The sequence below is a fragment of the Moschus berezovskii genome, chromosome X (genome assembly GCF_049115385.1).
Source record: "Moschus berezovskii isolate FMDL1 chromosome X, NW_MosBer_1.0, whole genome shotgun sequence".
NCBI classification, from domain to species: domain Eukaryota; kingdom Metazoa; phylum Chordata; class Mammalia; order Artiodactyla; family Moschidae; genus Moschus; species Moschus berezovskii.
This window is the reverse complement of record NC_142488.1, coordinates 65,943,274-65,955,779: the sequence shown is the minus strand read 5'-3', so window position 1 is coordinate 65,955,779 and position 12,506 is coordinate 65,943,274. Positions and strand designations below refer to the sequence as shown.

At 42.5% G+C, this 12,506-nt stretch overlaps 1 protein-coding gene across 1 annotated transcript in view; it reads left to right on the top strand.

Annotated features, from left to right (window-relative positions):
* Positions 1–12,506, top strand: part of ZDHHC15 (zDHHC palmitoyltransferase 15) — a 203,696-nt gene that overhangs the window by 82,037 nt on the left and 109,153 nt on the right. The window contains exon 2 of the mRNA XM_055437898.2: positions 11,000–11,026. Coding sequence (XP_055293873.1) covers positions 11,000–11,026 — 27 coding nt within the window. The remainder of the gene's footprint in view (positions 1–10,999; positions 11,027–12,506) is intronic.

The window sequence follows — 12,506 nt, the reverse complement described above, 5'->3', positions numbered from 1 at the left end:
AGATGCCATGATCTTTGTTTTCTGAATGTTGACCTTCAAGCCAAACTTTTCACTCTCCTCTTTCACTTTCATCAAGAGGCTTTTTAATTCCTCTTCACTTTCTGCCATAAGGGTGGTGTCATCTGCATATCTGAGGTTATTGATATTTCTCCCAGCAATCTTGATTCCAGCTTGTGCCTCTTCCAGCCCAGCATTCCTCATGATGTACTCTGCTGCTGCTGCTGCTGCTAAGTCACTTCAGTCGTGTCCGACTCTGTGTGACCCCATAGAAGGCAGCCCACCAGGCTCCCCCGTCCCTGGGATTCTCCAGGCAAGAACACTGGAGTGGGTTGCCATTTCCTTCTCCAATGTGTGAAAGTGAAAAGGGAAAGTGAAGTCGCTCAATCATGTCTGACTCGTAGCGACCCCATGGACTGCAGCCTACCAGGCTCCTCCGTCCATGGGATTTTCTAGGCAAGAGTACTGGGGTGGCTTGCCATTGCCTTCTCCGGATGTACTCTGCATATAAGTTAAATAAGCAGGGTGACAATATACAACCTTGATGTACTTCTTTTCCTATTTGGAACCAGTCTGTTGTTCCATGTTCAGTTCTAACTGTTGCTTCCTGACCTGCATACAGGTTTCTCAAGAGGCAGTCAGGTGGTCTGGTATTCCCATCTCTTTCAGAATTTTCCACAGTTTATTGTGATCCACACAGTCAAAGGCTTTGGCAAAATCAATGAAGCAGAAATAGATATTTTTCTGGAACTCTCTTGCTTTCTCCATGATTCAGCGGATATTGTCAGTTTTATCTCTGGTGCTTCTGCCTTTTCTAAAACCTGCTTGAACATCTGGAAGTTCACAGTTCACGTATTGCTGAAGCCTGGTTTGGAGAATTTTGAGCATGACTTTACTAGCGTGGGAGACGAGTGCAATGGTGCGGTAGTATGAGCATTCTTTGGCATTGCCTTTCAGTATACTAACGCATATATATGGAATTTAGTAAGGTGATAACGATAACCCTGTGTACAAGACAGCAGAAGAGACACATATGTATAGAGTAGTCTTTGGGGCTCTGTGAGATAGGGCGAGGGTGGGATGATTTTGGGAGAATGGCATTGGAACATGTATATAATGAAGCGAATCGCCAATTCAGGTTTCATGCATGATACAGGATGCTCGGGGCTGGTGTACTGGGAGGAACCAGAGGGATGGGATGGGGAGGGAGGTGGGAAGGGGGTTCAAGATGGGGAACACATGTACACCCGGGGCAGATTCATGTCAATGCATGGCAAAACCAATACAATAATTTAAAGTAATTAGCCTCCAATTAAAATAAATAAATTAGGAGGAAGGAACACAATAGCGGAGGAATAGGATGGCGAGACCACTCTCTCCCCCACAAATTCATCAAAAGAACATTTGAACGCGGAGTTAAGTCCACAAAACAACTTCTGAATGCTGGCAGAGGACATCAGGCACCCAGAAAAGCAGCCCATTGTCTTCGAAAGGAGGTAGGAAAAAAAGATAAAAAGAGAGACAAAAGAGGTAAGGACGGAGCTCTGTCCCAGGAAGGGAGGCTTTAAAAAGAGAGAAGTTTCCAAATACCAGGAAACACTCTCACTGATGAGGCTGTGGCAAGCCTTGGAACCTCAGAGGGCTACATAACCGGAAGGAAAAAGAAAGAAATAATTAAAACCCACAGATTACCCTCCGAATGGTAACTCCCAGTGAAGAAGCAGTGCAGACGCCTGCATACACCATTAGCAAGCAGGGGCTGGGTAGGGAGGAGTCTGCTGAACTACTTAGAGAGAGGACTGGGCTTGAATGCTGTGAGAACAATCTGAGAGAACTAACTGGGGAGAGCAAAGCAGACTGGGATAGCTTCCCCATGAAAAGGCGGAAAGCTCTAACCTAAGACTCCGCCAGCCCGGCTCACAGAACAAAGGGATAAACAGAGCAAACCGGCTGCGGTCGGCCCATCCCCCATCCCCTGCCAAGACAGGCAGGGAGGTCAGCCAGAGCCAGAGGGGGCAACCGCGGCCCCAGAAAGGCATCCAATACAAATTGGAGGCAGGCTTGTTGCTAATCAAGACTTCTTGGGCTTGGGCCGGTCAATATCCACCTGAGAAGGTGCGCCAGTTGTACACTCTGAAAACCGAGTGGCAGGGACAGGGGAGGCAATAACTCGCAGCGACCACGCTCGCCAAACACTTGGTCACCTGAGCTGTTCGGACCAAGGAAGGCACAAAATGCAGATCCAACCAAGTCTGCACCTTTGTGGAGTACCCGAGAAACTGAACTTGAGCCGCTCAGACCTGGGAAGTGCATGCAACCCAGCGCCGGGCTCGGACAGTTCCCGGCAGAGCAACCTAGAGCCTTTGCAGTGTAGACTGGGACAACACACGTGCTGTGAGCGGGGGCAAACACAGTGTGGCCGAGATGCTGCGAGCACTCCCCAGAGACGCCAGAGATATTTGTCTGCAGCATTCCTCCCTTCCCAGAACAGGACTGAACAACTGAGCCTTAAAAAGTGTCCACACATCCCCTAGTATCAGGGCGGAAATTAGACACTGAAGAGAGCAGCAAACAGAAGCTAAAACAGAGGGAACAAGCTTGGAAATAAAGATAGAGAAGTCTAGAGACTACTCCAAGAATAAGACGAAAAACCAGAGGCAAGAGCCTTAAGCCTGAATCCTGAGAACACCAGAGAACTCCTGACTCCAGGGAACATTAATCGATAGGAGCTCATCAAACGCCTCCATACCTACACTAAAACCAAGCACCAACCAGGGGTCAACAAGTTCCAGAGCAAGACATATCACACAATATACGGGCTGCCCAAAGTCACTCCAAACCCACTGACATCTCACAACTCATTACTGGACACTTCATTGCACTCCAGAGAGAAGAAATCCAGCTCCACCCACCAGAACACCGACACAAGCTTCCCTAACCAGGGAACCTTGACAAATCACCCATCCAACCCCACACACAGCAAGGTAACTACATAGTAAAGAGAACTCCACAAACTGCCAGAAGAGGGAAAGGCCACCCCAAGCAAAGCAACATAAGCAAGATGAAGAGGCAGAGAAATACCCAGCAAGTAAAGGAACAAGATAAATGCCCACCAACACAAACAAAAGAGGAAGATATAGGGAATCTACCTGATAAAGAATTTCGAATTTTGATGGTGACAATGATTCAAAATCTTGAAAGCAAAATGGAGTTACAGATAAATAACCTGGAGAAAAGGATTGAGAAGATGGAAGAAAGGTTTAATAAGGACTTAGAGGAAATAAAAAAGAGTCAATATACAATGGATAATGCAATAGATGAGATCAGAAACACTCTGGAGGGAACAAACAGTAGAATACCAGAGGCAGAAGACAGGATAAGCGAGCTAGGAGATACAATTTTAGAAATAAATGAAACAGAGAGGAAAAAAGAAAAACGAATTAAAAGAAATGAGGACAGTATTAGTGACCTCTGGGACAATGTTAAACACTCCAACATTTGAATCATAGGAGTCCCAGAAAAAGAAGACAAAAAGAAAGACCATGAGAGAATACTTGAGGAGATAATAGTTGAAAACTTCCCTAAAATGGGGAAGGAAATAATCACCCAAGTCCAAGAAACCCAGAGAGTCCCCAACAGGATAAACCTAGGGCGAAATACTCCAAGACACATATTAATCAACTTAACAAAAATCAAACACACACAGCAAATATTAAAAGCAGCAAGGGAAAAGCAACAAAAAACACACAAGGGGATTCCCATAAGGATAACACCTGATCTTTCAACAGAAACTCTTCAGGCCAGGAGGGAATGGCAAGACATACTTAAAGTGATGAAAGAAAATAACCTACAGCCCAGATTACTGTACCAAGCAAGGATCTCATTCAAATATGAAGGAGAAATCAAAAGCTTTACAGACAAGCAAAAGCTGAGAGAATTCAGCATCACGAAACCAGCTCTCCAACAAATGCTAAAGGATCTTCTCTAGACAGGAAACACGGAAAGGGTGTATAAACTCGAACCCAAAGCAATAAAAAAAAATGGCAACAGAATCATACTTATCAATAATTACCTTAAACGTAAATGTGTTGAATGCCCTAACCAAAAGACAAATGCTGACTGAATGGATACAAAAACAATATGTTGTCTACAAGAGACCCAGATCAAAACGAGGGTCAGATACAGGCTGAAAGTGAAAGGCTGGAAAAAGATATTCCATGCAAATAGAGACCAAAAGAAATCAGGAGTAGCAATACTCATATCAGATAAAATAGACTTGAAAACAAAGGCTGTGAAAAGAGACAAAGAAGGAAACTATATAATGATCAAAGGATTAATCCAAGAAGAAGATATAACAGTTATAAATATTTATGCACCCAACATAGGAGCACCACAATATGTAAGACAATTACTAACAAGTATGAAAGGGGAAATTAACAACAATGCAATAATAGTGGGAGATTTTAATACCCCACTATTAAATCTATGGATAGATCAACTAAACAGAAAATTAACAAGGAGACACAAACTTTAAATGATACAATAGACCAGTTAGACCTAATAGATCTCCATAGGACACTTCACCCCAAAACAATGAATTTCACCTTTTTCTCAAGTGCACACGGAACATTTTCCAGGATAGATCACATTCTGGGCCATAAATCTAGCCTTGGTAAATTCAAAATAGTTGAAATCACTGAACAACACGCTGCTGAATAATGAACAAATCATAGAAGAAATAAAAATATGCATAGAAATGAATGAAAATAAAAACACAGCAACCCAAAACCTCTGGGACACTGTAAAAGCAGTGCTAAGGGGGAAGTTCATAGCAATACAGGCACACCTCAAGAAACAAGAAAAAAGTCAACTAAATAACCTAACTCTACATCTAAAGAAACTAGAAAAGGAAGAAATGAAGAACCCCAGGGTTAGTAGAAGGAAAGAAATCTTAAAAATTAGGGCAGAGATAAATGCAAAAGAAACAAAGGACACAACAGCAAAAATCAACAAAGCCAAAAGCTGGTTCTTTGAGAAGGTAAATAAAATTGACAAACCACTAGCCAGACTCATCAAGAAACAAAGGAAGAAGAACCAAATCAATAAAATTAGAAATGAAAATGGAGAGATCACAACTGACAACACAGAAATACAAAGGATTATTAGAGAATACTATCAGCAATTATATGGCAATAAAATGGACAACTTGGAAGAAATGGACAAATTCCTAGAAAAGTACACCTTGCCAAAACTGAACCAGGAAGGAATAGAAAATCTGAACAGACCCATCACAAGCACGGAACTAGAGGAAGTAATCAGAAATCTTCCAGCAAACAAAAGCCCAGGTCCAGACGGCTTCACAGCTGAATTCTACCAAAAATTTAGAGAAGAGCTAACACCTATTCTACTCAAACTCTTCCAGAAAATTGCTGAGGAAGGGAAACTTCCAAACTCATTCTATGAGGCCACCATCACCCTAATCCCAAAACCTGGTAAAGATCCCCCCAAAAAAGAAAACTACAGGCCAATATCACTGATAAACATAGATGCAAAAATCCTTAACAAAATTCTAGCAATCAGAATCCAACAATACGTTAAGAAGATCATACATCATGACCAAGTGGGCTTTATCCCAGGAATGCAAGGATTCTTCAATATCCACAAATCAATCGACGTAATACACCACATTAACAAACTAAAAAATAAAAATCATATGACTATCTCAATAGATGCAGAGAAAGCTTTTGACAAAATTCAACATTCATTTATGATAAATACCCTCCAGAAAGTGGGAATAGAAGGGACATATCTCAACATAATAAAAGGTATATATGACAAACACACAGCAAACATTATCCTCAATGGTGAAAAAGTGAAAGCATTTCCCCTAAAGTCAGGAACAAGACAAGGGTGCCCACTCTCACCACTACTATTCAACATAGTTCTGGAAGTTTTGGCTACAGCCATCAGAGCAGAAAAAGACATAAATGGAATCCAAATTGAAAAAGAAGAAGTAAAACTTTCACTGTTCGCTGATAACATGATCCTCTACACAGAAAACCCTAAAGACTCTACCAGAAAACTACTACAGCTAATCAATAAATATAGTAAAGTTACAGAATATAAAATCAACACACAGAAATCCCTTGCATTCCTATACACAAATAATGAGAAAATAGAAAGAGAAATTAAGCAAACTATTCCATTCACTGTTGCAACGAAAAGAATTAAATACTTAGGAATATATCTACCTAAGGAAACAAAAGACTTGTACATAGAAAACTATAAAGCACTAGTGAAAGTAATAGATGGAGAAATATACCGTGTTCGTGGATTGGAAGAATAAATATCCTGAAAATGAGTACACTACCCAAAGTAATTTATACATTCAATGCAATCCCTATCAAGCTACCAACGATATTTTTCACAGAACTAGAACAAATAATCTCACAATTTGTATGGAAATACAAAAAACCTCGAATAGCCAAAGCAATATTGAGGAAGAAAAATGGAACTGGCAGAATTAACCTGCCGGACTTCAGGCTCTACTACACAGCCACAATCATCAAAACAGTATGATACTGGCATAAAGACAGAAATACAGATCAGTGGAACAAAATAGAAAGCCCAGAGATAAATCCATGCACCTATGGACACCTTATCTTTGACAAAGGAGGCAAGAATATAAAATGGAGAAAAGACAGTCTCTTTAACAAGTGGTGTTGGGAAAACTGGTCAGCCACTTGTAAAAGAATGAAACTAGAACACTTCCTAACGCCATACACCAAAATAAACTCAAAATGGATTAGAGAGCTAAATGTAAGACCAGAAACTATAAAACTCCTAGAGGAGAACGTAGGTGAAACACTCTCCGACATAAATCACAGCAGGATCCTCCAAGACCCACCTCCCAGATTATTGGAAATAAAAGCAAGAATAAACAAATGGGACCTAATTAAAATCAAAAGCTTCTGCACAGCAAAGGAAACTCTAAGCAAGGTGAAAAGACAGCCTTCAGAATGGGAGAAAATAATAGCAAATGAAGCAACTGATAAAGGATTAATCTCCAAAATATACAAGCAGCTTCTGCAGCTCAATTCCAGAAAAATAAACGACCCAATCAAAAAATGGGCCAAAGAACTAAACAGACATTTCTCCAAAGAAGACATAAAGATGGCTAACAAATACATGAAAAAATGCTCAACATCCCTCATAATCAGAGAAATGCAAATCAAAACCACCATGTGATACCATTTCACACCAGTCAGAATGGCTGCTATCCAAAAGTCTACATGCAATAAATGCTGGAGAGGGTGTGGAGAGAAGGGAACCCTCTGACACTGTTGGTGGGAATGCAAACTAGTACAGCCACTATGGAGAACAGTGTGGAGATTCCTCAAAAAACTGGAAATAGAACTGCCATATGATCCAGCAATCACACTCCTGGGCATACACACCGAGGAAACCAGAATTTTAAGAGACACATGTACTCCAATGTTCATCGCAGCACTGTTTATAATAGCCGGGACATGGAAGCAACCTAGATGTCCATCTGCAGATGAATGGATAAGAAAGCTTTGGTATATATACACAATGGAGTATTCCTCAACCATCAAAAAGAATGCATTTGAACCAGTTCTAATGAGGTGGATGAAACTATAGCCTATTATACAGAGTGGAGTAAGCCAGAAAGAAAAACACCAATACAGTATACTAACGCATATATATGGAATTTAGAAAGATGCAAATGATAACCCTGTATACGAGACAGCAAAAGAGACACAGATGTATAGAACAGTCTTTGGGACTCTGTGGGAGAGGGTGAGGGTGGGATGGTTTGGGAGAATGGCATTGAAACATGTATATTATCATATGTGAAATGAATCTCCAGTTCAGGGTTGATGCATGTTACAGGATGCTCGGGGCTGGTATCTGGGGATGACCCAGAGCGAGGATAAGGGGAGGATTGAGGTGGGAGGGGGGTTCGGGAAGGGGAACTCATGTACACCCAGAGTGGATTCATGTCAATGTATGGCAAAACCAACCAATATAATAATGTAAAATAATTAGCCTCCAACAAAAATAAAAATAAATAAATAAAAATAAAATAAATTAATTAAAATTAACTAATTACAATATCAAAAAGAAATATCTAAAACAATAATTGAAAATTTGGAATTTGTTTTGAAAATATTTTAATAAAAATAAAAAGTAGGTTGTTAGAAATAAAAATTAAGGGAGTAATAAGTAATAAAGTACCACATTATGACAATATGAGAAAAGATAAAAAGAAAAAGGGGAAAAGCGGAGGGGAAGTATATAGAGAGTGGTAGTCATGGCAAATAAAATGGGGGAGAGTGGATACAATGAAAGGTTTTATTTTCTTCGCTCCAAAATTACTGCAGGCGAATACTGCAGCCATGAAAATTAAAAGACTCTTGCATCTTGGAAAAAAAGCTATACAAACCTACACAGCATATTTAAAAAAGAAAGACATCACTTTGCCAGCAAAGTTGCATCTAATCAAAGCTATGGTTTTTCTAGTAGTTATGTACAGATGTGAGAGTTGAACCATAAATAAGGCTGAGTGCCAAAGAATTGTGGTGCTGGAGTAGACTCTTGAGAATCCCTTGGACTACAAGATCAAACCAGTCAATGCTAAAGGAAATCAACCCTGAATATCTATTGGAAGGACTGATGCTAAAGCTGAAGCTCCAATACTCTGGCCACCTGATGTGAGGAACGTTTTCAGTGGCAAAGACCCTGATGCTGGAAAAGATTTAAGGCAAAAGGAGAAGAGAGCGGCAGAGGATGAGATGATTAGATAGCATCAGTGACTCAGTGGACATGAATTTGATCAAACTCCAGGAGACGATGAAGGACTGGGGAACCTGGTGTGCTGCAGTCCACGGGGTTGCGGAGACTCGGACACGACTTAGCAACAGAATGACAATAAAGTGAGAGGAATGTCCAAGTAGTTTCTCCATTTTCCGACTCCAGTTGATTTCCCTACTCAGAAAGTTCTCCAGTATATCAGGGAAATATCTCTCTGGACATGTTGTGGGCAGTGCAAGCTCTGCTCAGACTTAGGTCTTACCTTGCTCCAGTTTGTACTTACTCTCAAAGCAGACTGCTGCTGCTGCTGCTAAGTCACTTCAGTCATGTCCGACTCTGTGTGACCCCATAGACGGCAGCCCATCAGGCTCCCCCATCCCTGGGATTCTCCAGGCAAGAACACTGGAGTGGGTTGCCATTTCCTTCTCCAATGTGTGAAAGTGAAAAGGGAAAGTGAAGTCGCTCAGTCATGTCTGACTCGTAGCGACCCCATGGACTGCAGCCTACCAGGCTCCTCCGTCCATGGGATTTTCTAAGCAAGAGTACTGGAGTGGCTTGCCATTGCCTTCTCCGCTCAAAGCAGACAATTGACCCTAAAGTCCAGTCTCAGGCTAAATGCTGGAATTTAAACTGCTGCAGCTGTAACTTCTGAAATGGTTTCCCCTTCTTCCCTTTGCTCATGCAGCCCCTGGTGTTCCACTTTGGTTTTGGTCCCACCTTTGTTTTTAAGTCTCTCTCCCATGTTTGTTCACTGCCCAGATGTGAGGGTGTGAAAGTAGCCCCTTTTTTGGGGTCACTTGTTCAATTGTGCTGGGGAGAGGGGTGTGGGGGTAGTGTTCATTGTGGCTGGGCAGTGTGGAGGGTTGAAATAGTCTGAGGTGGGCCATACTTTTCCCCAGGGGAATTAGTCCAGGTTTGTGGGACACTTGGCAGAGCTGAGTTGCTCAGGCTTCCAGGAAGACATGGGTGGCAACCTGAAGCTGCTCACTGCTTGGTGGTAGTTGTGATCTCTGGGACTGAGATTATAGCTGTCCCTTGCCTTCCACCTCTGACACCATGGCTGCCTCTCTGCCTCTGGGGCCACAGACCGCAGCTGGATCACACCTCTTCAGAATTGGATGGGGTCCCTTTTTCTGTGAGCATGTGGAATCACAGGGCAGTGTTAGAGTCTTCCTGTGGGAATGATCCTTTTTTTCTCTGGCAGACCCAAAGTTTTTCCAGTCTACCTCTATGGTGTTGCCTCAGCCCCCTCAGAGTATCTTCATGGCAGTCAGCCCTGGCCCTCTTGCTGAGGCATCATCCCCAAAGCCTAGGCCTCTACACCTAGCCCCCACTCACGGCAGGTGGACACAAGTGTGTGAGCCACTTCTCAGTTGGGAAGTGCTGTTGGACTTAATCTCTGTGGTGAAATTTCTCTGTTTTCACCTCAGAGCCCCTGTCTTCCTGTGCTGCACCCTCCTCTGAATTCTGAAGCTTCCCCTTGACCCCACATGTGAGGGGATTTCCTAGTGTGTGGAAACCTCCCCTCCTTTAGGACTCCCCCTGGGTGCAAGTCCCTGTCCCAAAATCCTCTGTCTCACTTTTAGTCTCTATCTTTTGCCCTACCTCATTCCAATGAGATTTGTTTGCCTTTCCGGATGTCTGGGATCCTCTGCCAGCATTCAGAAGATGTTCTATGGGAGTTGTTCTACATGCAACTGATTTTTTAACATATTTGTGGGAGAGAAGGTGTTCTCCCTGTCCTATTCCTCTGCCATCCTGAAGGGCCCCTCTGTGTCTGACTCTTTTGCGACCCCATGGACTCTAGCCCACCATGCTCCTCTGTCCATGGGATTTTCCAGGCAAGAATACTGGAGTGGTTTGCCATTTCCTTCTCCAGGGGATCTTCCTGACCCAAGGATTGAACCCATGTCTCCTACATTGGCAGGCAGATTCTTTACCACTGAGTCACCAGGGAAGCCCATAGAAATTCTCACTCAAGGTTTAAGATGAAGGAAGATAGCAAAGGATATAATTTAATCACCCTTGCCTTCCTTTATGTTAGCAGGCTGATGGTTTCCTAAAGTATCATTCACTAAATTACTAAAATTGATGCTATGGAAAAACAGAGAAGAAAAATAATGTTCCTAAATATCACTAATCTTGATCTTTCTCTCTCTTTTCACAGTAACTGTTTTAAGCCCAGCAGAAAAAGGTAAGTGGGTATTATAAGTTGTTTTTGTCAGGACTATATCCCTCTTTCTGTCTAAAAGTGAATTACATTAAGCCTATAAATTGAGCAACTTTCCCAGGAATACACTGAGGTTAGTGGAAAGTTTAAGATGATGTCTTTCAGTAAGATTACCCAGAAATAAAGCAGAACATATTTTCAGTAGCTCCTCTGGAAAAAAAAAATATGGAGTTTGTTTAAATAAGGTTTTTTTTTGTTTTTAGAAAGGTAATAGTATACTATAAAAATAAAAGTTAAAGGAGTAATAAAGACTAAATTTTTAATTTAAAAATAATAATAATAAAAATATGTCTAGGTATTTCTCTGGAGCTTTTGTGGGCAGTGTTGGTGGGGTCAGTTCACTGTCAGATGGTCCTTTGTTCCAGCTTATACTTGCTCTCGAAGTCTACAGTTTCCCCTCAAATGCACAGTCTCAGCTTAACTGCAGAGTTTTAATCTGTTGCCCCTGTCACTTCTGGGGCAGTTCCCCCTTCTTTCCTTTGCTTCATTCGGTCTCCTCTGTTTGCAAGTCTCTTCAGTGTCTAATTTCCACCCTGACATGAGGAGGCGAAAGTGGCCACTTATTCAAGCTCACTTGCTCAGCTGTGCTGTGGAGAGGGAAGGACAATGCAAAAAAAAAAAAAAACACTGCTGTCATGTGTGAGGAGTGCTCACAGTGGATAGACCACACTAGGTTGCCACAGCCCAAGGTGGCGTGTACTTCCCAGGTCCAAGCCTCTCAGGCTCCAGGTGCACCACGAGGGCACAGCCTCAGGTATGCCATATGTCTTGTGTACCTCCCAGGTCCAAGCCACTCAGGCTCTCGGGTGCACTGCGAGCACACAGTGGTGGTCCATGCATCTCATCAGGGGACCACACATGGTGGGCCATGCATCTCATCAGGGAAGCTAGACACAAGCTCTAACACTCCTAGCCGATATGAACCATCCAGGATTCTCACAGCTTGGCGGGAGATGCAATCTCTGGGGCCGAGATTGCAGCAGCCCTTTGCCTTCTACCTCTCTGTCTTCAAGGAGAGAGGGCATAAATGGCAGCCAACTTGCTCACTAGAGTGTGACCCTTTGTTCTGTGAGCATGCCAGGGGTCACAGTGCTGTGTTAGAGCCTTCCCGTGGGAAAGGTCCATTTTTTTTTTTCTTTGTTTCTCTGGCGTTCCCATGGTTTAGGTTGCTATGTCACATTAGTCTCTTCAGAGTGTCCTCAGGTCATTCACCCCAGTCTTTACCCTAAGGACTGACAATGTAGCTCATGCCTCCCCACCAGCCCCCACTGGCTTGGGTCAAAGGCAAGCATGTGAGCCACTTCTTGGATAATAATTGCTGTTCATTGTGAATTCTGTGGTGATTTTCTTTTCAGTTATACTGACCTCTGAGATTCCAAAGCTCCTCACTGACCCCACCTCTGAGAGGGTTTTCTATTGTGTGGAAACTTCTCCTCCTTCATGA